Source organism: Haliotis asinina, chromosome 14 (assembly GCF_037392515.1).
Source record: "Haliotis asinina isolate JCU_RB_2024 chromosome 14, JCU_Hal_asi_v2, whole genome shotgun sequence".
In the NCBI taxonomy this organism is placed as follows: domain Eukaryota; kingdom Metazoa; phylum Mollusca; class Gastropoda; order Lepetellida; family Haliotidae; genus Haliotis; species Haliotis asinina.
The window spans coordinates 42,622,040-42,636,375 of record NC_090293.1 but is presented as its reverse complement, the minus strand read 5'-3'; the positions used below and the strand labels follow the sequence as shown (position 1 = coordinate 42,636,375).

Below are 14,336 nucleotides of genomic sequence, written 5' to 3'. Positions count from 1 at the left end.
GTAATCAAACCCTGTTACATTTTGTCCATTCATGTTTCACTTTATTTCGCGAGTGCGACGTTTTGATGTAGATTTTCACTCCAACCTGACATCGGCACAAGAATTTGTATCATACACACGAAATAAAGTAATTACGTCCATTAAAATATGTCAGAGTTCTACTTCCCAGCTTCAAAACTGCCGTTCGGAGAAGCTATACTTCACTTTACCAAAACCGAAAAGTAGGCCACGACTATTATCGGTGCACCCCTTCCTGACTGGTTAATATTATAAAAGACACTGTTTAAACCGCATAATTGGGTTGAACGGGTCACTTTTGCTACGACTCTTCTTTAATAAATAGTCTGCAAAATTACTATTTTTGGTGTTTTTATTTACAGGAATTGAATTTAATTTGTGCTACGTTGCTTTACATTATTGTATGCAGGTGTTTACGCTAGTACCCTCAATAGGGAACTACTGACGTCCATTTTAAATGTAACCCCGGCAATGTCATCCATTCTGTACAATGTTTAAACTCTGCTTCTATTTGTAGCAATGAACACATGCTGCCGATACGTGCCTCCTTCCACACCAAGTAAGTACACCTTTGTATAAGCCAAAATGACATTATAAAATGTTTAAAGTGCGTCTATTTCAATCTGCAAAAGATCCGGGTTCGATTCTCATATGGTTATAATGTGTGACGCCATTTTCTTGTGTTCTCCGCAGTGATATCGCTGGAATATTGTTAAACGCAGTGTAAAAACAAATTCACTCAGTGACATGGTTGAATATGCAAATCGTATCGCATTTGCATAGATAGATGTTCAAGGTGTCAGTCACTGGATTGTTTGGTCCGTTTGCAGACCGGCGTCATTACGATGGATATTGGCAATTCGATAAGTGCGACATCAAGCAAAGAAACAGCTCGGGTGTAAATGAAGTGCGCACCCCGTTTCCCCCTTCCTCCGCCTTCTCAAAAAGCTGTACCCGCGGCTGGTCATACCCGGCAATGCTGCTGTCAAATTTTCTCTAGTTTTCTTCAAAATCAATGCCAATGACAACTGTACTCGCCCCAAATATATTGTAGTGTACGAATTTCCGAACGCTTCGTACAGAACAGATTTTGCTCTGATGCTGACATGATCAATGCGAATACCTCGAGAGACAGTTTGTGAGATTAATTTTTCTTTTCCCATTGCAGCCGGTATCCCTCGTCTGGCGATTGCGCAGAGCAGCGTCATAACCATGTTTGACTACAATGGCACAAATGTCCTGACGATCAACAAGCTAGTGCGAGCAATGTTTTATCATCCATTCCAAGAACGGTTTTACCTCGGTACTAACCCAGTCACGTCTGTCAAGCTGGATGGAACGGACGAACAAACACATGGGAGCAAATATACAGGTAATTGCGTACATCATGTCTTATTTGGGGGGGGTAGAATTGGTAATTAACAAACCATGCTTGTCGTAAGAGGTGACTGACGGGACTGGACGGTCAGACTCGCTGATTTGATTGACACATGTCATCGTATCAAGCTAAAGTGCGTAGATCGATGCTCATGCTGTTGATCACAGGAATGTTTGGCCCAGACTTGAATATTAACAGACCGCCGTCATAAAGGTGGCGTTAAAAAAGAACCTCAGTTACTCTCTCCTCTGTCTGGAGGTCAGCAGCATTCAGGTGAGTACTGTGTCCATCTGTCCGTACATAGTGACGCCTCTGAACCTGTCTGTGTTCCCGTTTCCCAGAATGTGAGCAATTGTCGCTTAATTCGTCAAGGTGACGTTTAATGTTTTTGTGTGTTCCTCTTATTGTTAGCATTGTGCATATTGGTCGTCACGATAATCCATTTCCGACAGAGAACTGTCTGTTGTCATGTTCTTGCTTTCGAAATCGTGTGCGTCTTCTTCAACCAGTGGGGTAGTCTAGTGGATAAAGTATTTGTTCGTCACCCAAAACTTTTGGGTTCGATTCCTCACATGGGTAAAATGCCTGAAGCCTATTTCTGGTGGCACCCCCTGCGATATTGCTGAAATATTGCTTAAAGCGGCGTCAAACATTACTCGTTCACTTTTCAGCCAGTCATCAGATCACTGAATCATGAAATAAATAATTATACCATGAGCAATATACAATAACATCCGATACAACCCAAACTGCTCTGGGACAAACTGAATTGTCCTTATTGCGTTCCGGAAAGTGGCGAGGGGTGACGGAATGTGCCGATTTATTTAGAACATACATCTGACAGTTCTAAAATCTCTGACTTGTTTCAGGAACCCTGATGGCGTTTGAGAACAACATGTTCGATGACAATATATACCTCTCAATAAGTAACTACCTCGTGGAAAGACTGGCCCCTGACGGCGTCATGAGCAACATCGCTAACGATGTCGACGTTTATAAACCACGCCAAAATAGACTGGACACCTTGAAAAAGTACGTCAGCCCACCAACCCGTCTTAAACGGACATTTAACCCTGAATGAAAATGGGTGGTCTACGTCCCGTGACTGTCACTGGATCTGTTGGTTACGCTTGGCACTGCTCTGATTTTCAGAGACATTTATTGACTTCTAACAACTTCTTTAATAATTGAGTATTGCAGGTAAAATCGGCGGGGTAGCAAAGATGTTAAAACGTTCGCTCGTCACGCCGAAAACACGGGTTCGAGTCCCCACATGAAGCCCACATGAAACCCATGATCTGGTGCCCCCCGCCGTGATGTTGCTGGAATATTGCTAAAAGCGGTGTAAAACCAACTCACTCACTCACCAGTGCCGGGAATTGATTAAAATCTCTTTATTGATGATCTTCAATACAACCGATCAGTTATCGAATATATAGAGAATCTCACACTCTGTCTACTGATATCAAATATGTCAACACGAGTTGCCGAGGATATGTTTACCTTTATCAACGAGTGTTGATATAATTGACATCAACAGACACGAAAGTGAGATTCTATTTATCATTTTACGAGGGGATGTCAATACGTTTTGAGCCTTGCACAGAAAAACACAAAATGTTGGTATGAACCACATTTATTTTCCAACATAATCCCCTTGTGAATCAAAACACTTGTTCCATCTTTTCTGCCAGTCGCTAATGCCATCTCTGTAGAAGGCGCCATTTTGGTCTTCAAAGCAAGCCTCAGTAGCAGCAATAAGCTCATTATCATCCTGAAATGTACTTCCACGCAAGTGTTTCTTGGGATCTGGGAACAGATGGTAATCACTTGGTGCCAGGTCTGGAGAGTAGGGGGGATGCGGCAAGATTTCCTACCCGCATTCCTGGACAGCAGCAGCTGCAACGCGAGAGGTGTGTACTGGAGCATTGTCTTGATGTCGAAGAATACCACGTCTGATCTTGCCCCGGCGCTTCTCCTTGATTGACTGTCGCACTTGCCTCAACAAGTTAGCGTATTAGTCCCCATTCATTGTTCTTCCTTTTGGTAAGTAATCTATGTGGATGGCACCTTTGCTATCCCAGAAGACTGTCGCCATTACCTTCTGCACTGATCTGGAGGCTTTATGGTCCTGGGAGAAGTGACATGTTTCCATTCCATGGATTCTTGTTTCCTCTCAGGATCATAGTGGTGGATCCAGGTTTCATCACCTAATGTGAAAATCTTCTGGATTCTTGTTGTATCTGGTTAGCATGAAGTTGCTTATGGTGACCCTTGTTTGCTTCATTTCATCTGTAAGCATTCTTGGCACCCGTAGACATGACGAGATGTTCATGAAGAATTGTCTCGATGGATCCGTGTGAAATGCCTGTGGTCTCCTCTAACTCGTGGAGTGTGATACACTCTGTCAATGTTTTCCTGACTAGTGCTTGTTGTTGGGCGACCTGAACGGGGGTCATCTTCAAGACTCCCTCTACCATGCATAAATTCATTGACCCATCGTTTGATGGTAGCAGATGAAGGGGAAGACTTCCCATAAACTGCTGAAAGCCTTTCTTCAATGTTCTTCGCCGAGTTTCCTTCAAGATCTAAAAACTTTATTACTGCTCTATACTTTTATTCATTTTCACTGCCGTGAGGGGGGTCTCTTTCTGTCAATATGAGCTGTTCAATAACTTCTGAGAGTAGGATACCAAAACTTATATATCACATCAGCTACACCCCAAGGTTCAATGTTAAACCATAGGCTGTGACACCTGGCTCAAAACTTATTGACATCCCCTCGTACATTAGTTTTCAATGAAAGATGCACATCTCTGAACTCAGCACTGGCATAAGATTTGCAGAGAAGCGATGTCATAGCGTAGTGACGTCATCCAGTTCATGACAACATAGCATTGTCAGGGAATTGTGCAGAATCTGTCAAAGCGATGTCTCCTAGGAGATACCATATGATCTCACACAATTTGGATGATAAAATTGGTAAACTTTCCTTATCCTATTTTCCTTGTTATGTTTGTTAATGCATAGAAAAATGAAGAAAAAAACGTGTAGTTCATTCGGAGTTTTTTTCAGATGATTATTATGCTATGATTATAAATTTCCTGGAGTCTTTAAAATAAATTCAGTGATGACTTGGAACGAGCTTTTAATGCTTGTTGTAACGGACAAAACCAACCTCGTGAAAAACATTGTTAATGCAAACGAGTGTTCCAAGATTGTTTATGTTCGACTGTAAGAAAAAACATGATCGATTGTTGTTTAGTCATTGCGACCAATCTTTGATTATTTCAGCTTAGCGGACCACCATTAGTTGACACATGCCATCGTATCCCAGCTAGGTAGTTCGATGCTCATGCTATTGATCAAATGGATGTCTGTGATGCTTGAGTAATGCTAAAGAGACGTAAAACTAAATTCACTCACTATCATCATATTCTTTTGTATTTCTACAGCGCACTTTACTGGGCAGACGAAGCTCTTAAGACAGTCAAGTCGACGAAGCTGCCGGGGCCGTCGCCAGTGGAGACGTTGTTCACGTCAACCCAGGTCGTCTGGGGCATGGACATAGACTTCAACGGTTTGTGTGAAATCAATCAGTCAATCGATGCGTCTCTGAATCAATCAATCAGTCAGGAAGCAAACAGTCGGTGGCAAGGTGATATATGGGTCGCTGTCATTAAGAACAACTTACGAGTCAATCTTTAAGGAGACAGGTACTCAGGGTGATCGGTTGATGGCAGTTTCGCATACCCAGTTTTTAGACCCAGGCATTTATGTCGCATTGATAGATTTGTTAGCTGATCACTTAATATGATGTGTGCCACCCATAATCAGGACATTTACTGACTGGATTTGTCAGAATTGATACTTACAGAGACAGAATTACAGAGTAAATCTGAGATTGGAACCTGAGCTCAGCCGATAGATGGCACCACATAGTCACTTCAGCCTCACCTTAAAAATGACCAGTGGCAGACATCTGAAGATCTTGAGTAGATGTGGCCTTCGGCACCCATAAAAGGGGGACTAACGGGGTCGCTTAGATCGATGCTCATGATGCAGATCACCGGATCGTCTGGTCCAGACTCGATTATTACTAGACCACTGCACACAGCTGGAATGTTGCTGTGCGCCGCGCTGAACAACAAACATATAATGACCAGTTGTTGTACGATTAAGAAATCAATATTTTACAGTGGAAAGTAAATTACTTGACGTTAAATACTTCAGTACGAGGCCTAAGTACTTGGTGTAGTCCAAAATGTACCTGGCCAGTGAAGACCCGGGGTAGAAAAGGCCTTCAGAAACCCATGCTTGTAATAAAAGGCAACAATGGTTGTGGAAAGAGGCGACTAACGGGATCAGGTGATCAGGCTTGCCGACTTGGTTGGCACATGTCATCGGTTCCCAATTGCGCAGATCGATGCTCATGTCGTTGATCTCTAGGCTGTCTGGTCCAGACTCGACTATTTATAGCCCGCCGCCTCAGAGCTGAAATAGTGCTGAGTGCGGCGTAAAGCTAAACTCACTTACGCTAGTGTTCGCAAGCTGTAAATAATTTGAGTATAAGTGAATAGCACGTAAATAATAAAAATCCTCATAAGATAATTCAATGCTGCCTGTTTTCAAACTGGAATAATGAGTGAGTGAGTGAGTTAAGTTTTACGCTGCACTCAGCAATATTACAGCTATATGGCGACGGTCTGTAAAAAATCGAGTCTGGACCAGACAATCCATCAACAACATGAGCATCGATCTGCGCAATTGGGAACCGATGACATGTGCCAACTAAGTCAGCAAGCCTGACCACCCGATCCCGTTAGTCGCCTCTTACGACAAGCATAGTCGCCTTTCATGGCAAGCATGGGCTGCTGAAGGCCTATTCTACCCCGGTATCTTCACTGGTAACTGGAATAATGAATGGTTCCTTATTTAGTTTTGAGTTTATAAAGGATTGACGTTATAGGATTTCACGTGAGTTCATCGGAGTGTGGTGTTTATGTTGATGCTACATTGAATTCTTGCAATGGCCGACAATACGTTTATTCCTCAACAGGTGCAGATACTAATTTGTTTGATTTTTGAAACATTATGCTCGCAAATGAATGACAGCCTTTCAAAAACCCTTCAACATCGCGGAATCAAAATAGCTGTGGTTTCTGTAATATCTTTTGTTCATGGGGTGGGGTAGCCCAGTGGTTACAACAGTTACTCGTCACGCTGAAGACCCGGGTTCGATCCTCCTTCTCTACAATGTGTGAAGCTCATTCTAGTGATCCCCAATGCAATGTTGCTGGGATATTGCTGAATGCGGCGTTAAAACATACTGACACTCTTCTGTTCGTATATACATCCTGACCAAACAGGTACACATGGCGTAATGATTTTTCCCAACCTATAAGCACTGGTCATGTGTCAAAAAAGAAAAAGAAACCAGGATAACTTCTTTTTCTTTAATCAATGCTTGAAATGCTTGATAGCTGGGCTAAAAGGGAAACAATGGCATTTATTACTGATGACAGTTGGGACAGGAATACGATAAGACTCCTCACTGCCTCATGATATTAGTTTTATTGAACATTTGTGATATTTATGATAGATTATTGATACGTATTCCAAACACGTGCTGTACATGAAGACCTGCATGCACCGTGCATGGGCAGATTGCACATATTTATTTATTTTTTTGCAGGTTTATTTATAATGCTGCATCAAGCGCTATGAGAGTGAAAGGGAATAATCATTACAATTTGGTCTTGAGACCATAAGGCCCATAACAGCAATATGGAACATGCACATTTTTCCTTTTCCATAAAAAATAATGCAAGTATTTAGTGAAAAGGGTAAACACATAATCAAATGCGCTGAATCTTGAATAGTTTGGTCAGAGACGAATGATCAATAGCTTCAGCTCAGTGGTTATAAAGGTTCACTTATACCATTCCCAAAAGCTCGTGGATATTCCATTTATAATGGAGCTAAGTCTAATTTCAAAGTGGGCATTTAAATAGTGTCCTTTGTTATACAATATCATCGGAGATATATTTGCATAAAGCCATGATCTGTTTCGAATAAGTCGCTTTGGACTTTGAAAAAATCTGCAATGCTTCTCTCCGCACTAATCTCTCCTCAAGTTTTTTTTTCAAGTCTGCCAGTGTAACTGTAGTTAGGCTGAAATATTTAAATAAATATTGCACACTTACACATATCAACTACATAGACTGTTTGTTGTTTTGTTTTTTTTGTTTTGTTTTTGTTTTTTTGGAGGTTATTGTTTTTTTTGTTGTTGTTGTTTTTTTGTTTTTAGGGGTTTTTTTGTGTTCACATAGGGGCGGTGAGGGTAGCCCCGTGGGTGAAGCACCAGCTTGTCACAATGAACCAGTCTTGATTCCAGTCCCTGTTTGTACTACGCCATGATGTTGCTATTATCAGTGAAATCCAACAATTTTGTCCCACATATTTAAGTACTACTCGTTTACTGAATCAATGTACAGCTACGATTTTCTAGGCCAAAGTTTTCAAATGTCATGCATGAAAATATATTTTACGTCCGCGTTAGTAGGTTTGGCGGTAAAGAGTCACGTAAAGCGGAACAACACTGTTGATTAGTATTTGTCATTCAGCTTTTATCGATATTTGGGAACATTGGCGAAATATATACATAATACCTTTTGCCCCCTGTCCTCACAGTCTACATACAATTATATGTCAACTAGTTGCATAGTCGTTGGCTGGCTGCATTGGTTGGTTTCATAAATAGTTTTAAGGCGGCGCATAGTCGGTGCACTTTTGACAGAGTTGCGTCCCTTTGGTATGTGAGCCACCTGCGCATCACGTTGGAAAACGGTTCCTCAGCGGCGTCCGAACTTTGCATGAGAGTAAATCTGTAGGTCCAAGACGAATAGAAAACACAAACTGTAGGCCCACTGGAAATCCGTATCCCAAACTTTTCAGCTGAAAAGGCAAACTCGTGTAACATATTTTATATATATTTTGGAATACGCTTTGTCGGTAAAGTACCGGGGTGGGCTAGCCTAGTGGTTAAAGCGTTCGCTCGTCATGCCGAACACCCGGGTTCAATTCCCTTCATTTCTGGTGTCCTCAGCGTGAAATTGCTGGAATATTGCATAACAGTGGAGTCAAGTAAACTCACAGAAAAGATTTTAGTCCCACCCGGGATTCGAACCTACAACCCACTCGGCTGAGTAAGTTACATGACTGACTTTGTGTACTGGTGATTAGGTGTCTGATTCTGAAAGTCTGGGTTCGAATAGAGTGGGACTAGAATCTGTTCTGTGAGTTTAAAATCTGTGATTTATCGTGAGTGAATTTAGCTTTGCTTCCACATAAATCCACCAGTCGCGTTATAAACCATTAACTAACGTACTAACCATTACTCACTCACTCTATGTGCTCTACAGTTTACCTCACCGTTCAACAATTCTGGATCTTGTGATGTATTCAACGCAGTGCCGCCAAATGATAATTCACTTGAGCAGGCAATGCATTTATTCATTTACTCGACTTTTTCCAGAGAAGAAGATCTACTGGTGCGCCAAGTCGACAGGCCAGGTATGGGTGTTTGACATGTCGACGTCCACCAACACCAAGCTGGTCCCTAACGGCAGCTCTGTGACCGGCTCGTGCAGTGGACTACGTCTCTACGACGACTTCATCTACCTTATCTACTACAGATTGGAGTGAGTGATTGACATCAATACTTCATTTGTACATGACTTGAACGTATAATACTCAGTCACATCAGGTGGGTCAGATGGTACTCGATAGGTATCGGGATAAAGGCAGGATAAGGGCACTGCTAAGGGAATTAACTCTTCGTGGACAATCATTTTAAACTATTATATATATTCTATAGCTTGACATTGCATTTTGTTCGCTGTATATTATCAGGAAACGTGTCAGCTTTGCTCTAGACAGAATACTGATTTTGCCGCTTTCTTCAATGTGTTTGTTCTCAAAAAAGGGACCGACAATTTCACCGTTTTGACAATTTTGGGGGACAATTTTTCGCATGCCAAATGGCCAAAGTATATTTTTAGTAATGTTTGAGAATTCAATTTTATTTTGTTCTGAAATTGCTAACAACAAAACAATCCAGCGGTATCACGTGTAGGACAATATCACCAACCGATCTGAAAATTGTTAATCATTAATCGTTAATCGTTAATCGCCAGTGGCATACACATCTTATCTAACTCGAATTAATAAACTCTGTTCTTCTTTACAGTTATATGGAGAAGAGGTACAAGAATGGATCCCTTGCTGCAAGAATTCTTGAAGGCCAAATATCAGCATCGAAAACAAAATATTTTGCTATTGTACAATGATATTAAAATTATTGAACCTATTGAACTCAAACATTTATTGACGATGTTTGGACCGAAAGTCGTTTCTTTTTGCCACGACTGACATCGGTTCTGACTGAAGTTAGAGTATTATAACAATGATAGCTTTAGTGCGATCGCGTACTATTGAACACTCTATGTTACCGTCAGACAATACATGTAGCTATACTGAGGACTCGCCAGTGATGCTCATAGCATCGCATATTTAAAAGGTTAGGAACGAGTGAGGTATGCAGGCCAGTATACTTGGTTTTATTTATACACTTTCGTTTCTAGGCTTTTTGTAATCAACAGTGAGTAATAAAATAGGAATAGAAATACGTATATGTACAAACACAATACACACACACACACACACACACACACACACACACACACACACACACACACACACACAAGCACACTCATTCCCTGCATGTGTGTTATCTTTTGTAAATATCTCCGTTCTCGGAACATCATGTTACGCATGTAGTCAGCTTTCACTGAAGGTTCGCCAGGCACTCTGTCGTATAAGTCGTATACCTTGACGCTGAAGATATAACTGAGTAACATATATGACGTCCATTCAGTCGGACCAAAGTGTGGGTCTCAATTTGTGGAACTGGACCCTGTGAGTACTGCGCTGCATAAGGGATGTCTGCGATTGTCTATGCGTAAAAGCAGGACTGAAAACAGATACAGTGTTTGACTACCAAGACGACTGATGTCCAAGATATCGATATAAACTGCCTGGCAAATGTAAGCTCAAATGAAGTGAAACAATAAGACAAAGTCATCTGTATCCCCAGCAATGACAAAATGGTCTTCATGATTATGTCTACTACGTATGATGATGTCAAATGTTTTGACAAAGTGGACGGAGAGTACCAAAAGGCGCCAGTACAACACCAGACCAATCTATGTGCCAAATGTGGTGAAGAAATATTGAAAGGTTTTACAGTTCAGCTCCGGAAAAGAACACTACCACCACATTCAGTCAAAATCAAACTTGTCACTAAAACGTACAAGTATGTTTATTCAGAAATCCAAAACTACCAAAAGGTACCAGTACACTACCAGATCTATGTATGTGCCAAGTTTGGTGAAGAAATAGTGAACGGACGTCCAGGAAAGAGCACACTCACCAAAGCCAGGCAAAGTTGAACATGTTGCCATGGAAACGGGAAAAAAATATTTTATTCAGAATTCCAAAACTTCCAAAAGGCACCAGTACACCACCAGACCAATCTATGTTTTAAGTTTGGTGCAGAAATATTGAGAGGTTTTACAGTTCTGCCCTGGAAAAGAACACTTCCACCAAATTCAAAGTCAAACTTGTTACCATGGAAATACAAACAAACTAGAAACGGCAATCCGATAATGATGTATTTAATACGGGTATCATACTTTTTTATCAAGGGAGCGGGAGGGGTGCTGGTAAAGTTTACATAACGTCTGTACTTTTTGTTTGTTTGTATCAAATCCAACTTCAATTGCCTACTTTCTTTTGGCCGGTAGTTGTGATACAAAGGATGCTCTATGCATTTTACCGATGCACATTATAAGTTGTTCACTGGTCACGAGGGGATCATGGGTTGAGGGACCCTCGATGTTTGTTTGTGTTCCCGAGCCCGTAGGGCCACTGGAACATAAACAAACATCGATGGTACCTCAACCCATTGTACTCGAGGGATCACTGAATGTTTTTATCTTACCGAACACTTCAGTGTGAATTTTGAACTGTTTGAAGCACGGGTATCGGATCGTACACTTCAGCCAATCTGTGTGAATCAAACGATTCGGATCTTGCAACTTGCTGGGGCGTTTTCCCGTTGGAGTTGTGTTAGTAAAGTCGCCGCGGTGTAATTTCCCATCTTAATATTCTCAGTGACTACATTTGAACGTTTTGTGAAAATGTATTTATTGGAATGCGAGTCAATTTATTGTAGGTATCGCTAGATATGTCGGACGACACAAGAATAACAGATTTACAGTTATCTCCCTTCCACTGATTCGTATTCGTAAAACATTCAATTTGGTAATGTCCGTGCGTGATGCGTGATGCAATGTTATTCGAGATAACTACCACGAAGTTCCGAATGAGTTGCTATTGGCAGCGGGTGCATTGCAATACACCTCGCTTGCACATGGGGTGCACTGACAGTAACTGAAGAGCGCTCAGTCAATCATACAGCGACATTTGTGTGCGAGGTAAGGTAAAAGTACATGATCATCATACGAAATGTCTATTTGTAATGTTCTACGAGCTGTAATTGTGAGTGAATATAGTTTTCCAAAATAATATTGTTACAGCATCTGTGTTGTTTGTTTGTTGTTTAATGCCGAACATCAACAATATTCCAGCTGGGTTTTTTTAAAGTCTAGATCTGAAAATCCAGAGTTAAACATTTGCTCATGGTGCCATCTCCGTGGAATTTGACAACATGCAATCAAGTAAGTCAGCTGTCTGACCACCCAATCTGCTTGTGTCTAGATGGATGGGAAATAATACCCTTATCGTGGAATAAATCGGGTTCTTCCGTCTGACAAGTTAACGTTTGTGCAACAAGGTCACCCAGTCCCAAAACAATATCAACATATGCCGCAAACGAAATGTCGCACTTGTTCCATCTAAAATGTTATTTTAATTATTTTGTATTTAAGCAAGATACACTATGATACTGACTGCGTGGTTTGGCTTGGTACTGCCGGTTTATAAGTGAGCTGTATGAATGCCACGAATAGGATGACTAGAATATGCGAATAAAAGTGTGGAAGAATTACAGAGACAGTGGGCTGAGCTTTCAAATACATCTTCAACTGTGATACAGTTTTGGGTGAGAACATCCTTAATATTTTCTTCAAATAATGATCGCTAACTAGCCGTAACAAACGTGCCATATGATTTTTCATTACCCGAAGCTTCTCTGAAGTTCTTTGTCCATTTCACCTCTGCTAATATAAGTTGTTCACTGGTGGCGAGCGGGGCAGGGGCTCATGTACCCTCGAGGTGTGTATATTCCCCGAGTCAGCATGGCGAGAGGAACATAAACAAACCTCGAGGGTACACGTGCCCATGGACCCCGAGGGACCAGTGAACAACGTATTTATCCTACCGAACACCTTGATTTTAATTTTGAACTGCTTGAAGCACTTCTGCTGAATGCGAGGCGCATCGCTATTTTGCAGACGACACAAGGTAAAGATATTTAGAGTTATCTCCCTTCCATCGATTTATAATCGCAAAACATCGGTAATTTCCGTGCTTGATGCGTGATCCAATGTCATTCGAGACAAAGAAGTACTACCACGAAGCACCAGAAGAGTTTAGAATTCCCAGCGGTGTACATTGAAAACAATACATCGCCTGTATGCGGAGTACATTAAAATAGTAGAATAGCGCTTAGCCAGTCAGAAAACGACATTTATGTGTGAGGTAAGATAGGTATAAATAAACCCCATCTACAAACACGAACACGTTATTTATGTTTGTTTGTCTGTTTGGTTCTTTCTTGTTTGACGGCCCGCGAAGATTCGGAGCAGTATACGCCTTCAGCAACCCATGCTTTCCACGAAGGCGACTGTGCTTGTAAGGGGCGATAAGGGGATCGGGTGGTCAGGCTCACTGACTTGGTTGACACGTGTCATCAGTTCCCACATGCGCAGATCGATTCTCATGCTGTTGATCACTTTATTGCGTGGTCCAAAGCCGATTATTTGTAGCCGCCAAATAGCTGGAATGTTGCTAAGTGCGGTGTAAAACTAAACTCACTCAGACAATTCTAGTTTGACGCCGCACCGCCATCATTATCATAGCAACATGACTTTGGTGTGTAAAACATCGATTTTGGATTAGACAGCCTGAGGACTGACGTCATTCAAAACACCGTTCTACGCAATAAAGTTCCAATGGCATGCATCAGCCATGAGACGAAAAAAACATTCAAAGTGGTTTGCTTCAAGTAATATCGATAAACATTTATGGAAAATATAATGAGTATGTTTTATTGTTATAATGTTTTGTCTTGTCCAGAAAACACAAAATTAGAATGTGCATTTCACGTATATGGAATGTTGCACTATTGTGTTTCAATAGCGTTTTACTTGTAAACGAACGTATGTATAACACAATCAAACAAACAAACAAACAAAATGCTAACAGAAAAAACCCAAACAAACAATAAAAAAAACCTGACCGACAAAAGTAACACACATTTAGTCGTTCGGTAATATCAGCAATATCCCAGCTAAATTACGACAGTCTAATTAACTCTGGAGCAGACAACCCAGTGATCAACAGCAGCAGTATCGACATATGCAAATGGCATACGATGACGTATGTCAACCAAGTCAGCGAGCCTGGCCACCCAGTCCCTTTAGTTCTAACCCGGATCTTCATCAACTTGCTAAACGAAAATAAGTTTATATCAGAACAGACTGAAAACAGTCGCCGAAATACTTCACGCTTAAGGTCCAGCTATGATATCTGTACCAAACAATCAACATTGGAGAAACATTTTCAACGGTTCCTGTTTCAACATGGGTGTGTTTCGACTGTCATTATATTAGACAGATTAGTATAATGAAACTGC

At 41.2% G+C, this 14,336-nt stretch overlaps 1 protein-coding gene across 1 annotated transcript in view; it reads left to right on the top strand.

Annotated features, from left to right (window-relative positions):
• The window catches only part of LOC137260628 (low-density lipoprotein receptor-related protein 1B-like), a 30,352-nt gene extending 20,605 nt beyond the window's left edge, over positions 1 to 9,747 (top strand). The window contains exons 2-7 of the mRNA XM_067798226.1: positions 536 to 577; positions 1,187 to 1,390; positions 2,266 to 2,428; positions 4,852 to 4,976; positions 8,934 to 9,099; positions 9,648 to 9,747. Coding sequence (XP_067654327.1) covers positions 536 to 577; positions 1,187 to 1,390; positions 2,266 to 2,428; positions 4,852 to 4,976; positions 8,934 to 9,099; positions 9,648 to 9,747 — 800 coding nt within the window. The remainder of the gene's footprint in view (positions 1 to 535; positions 578 to 1,186; positions 1,391 to 2,265; positions 2,429 to 4,851; positions 4,977 to 8,933; positions 9,100 to 9,647) is intronic.
• The last annotated feature ends 4,589 nt before the right edge of the window (positions 9,748 to 14,336 follow it).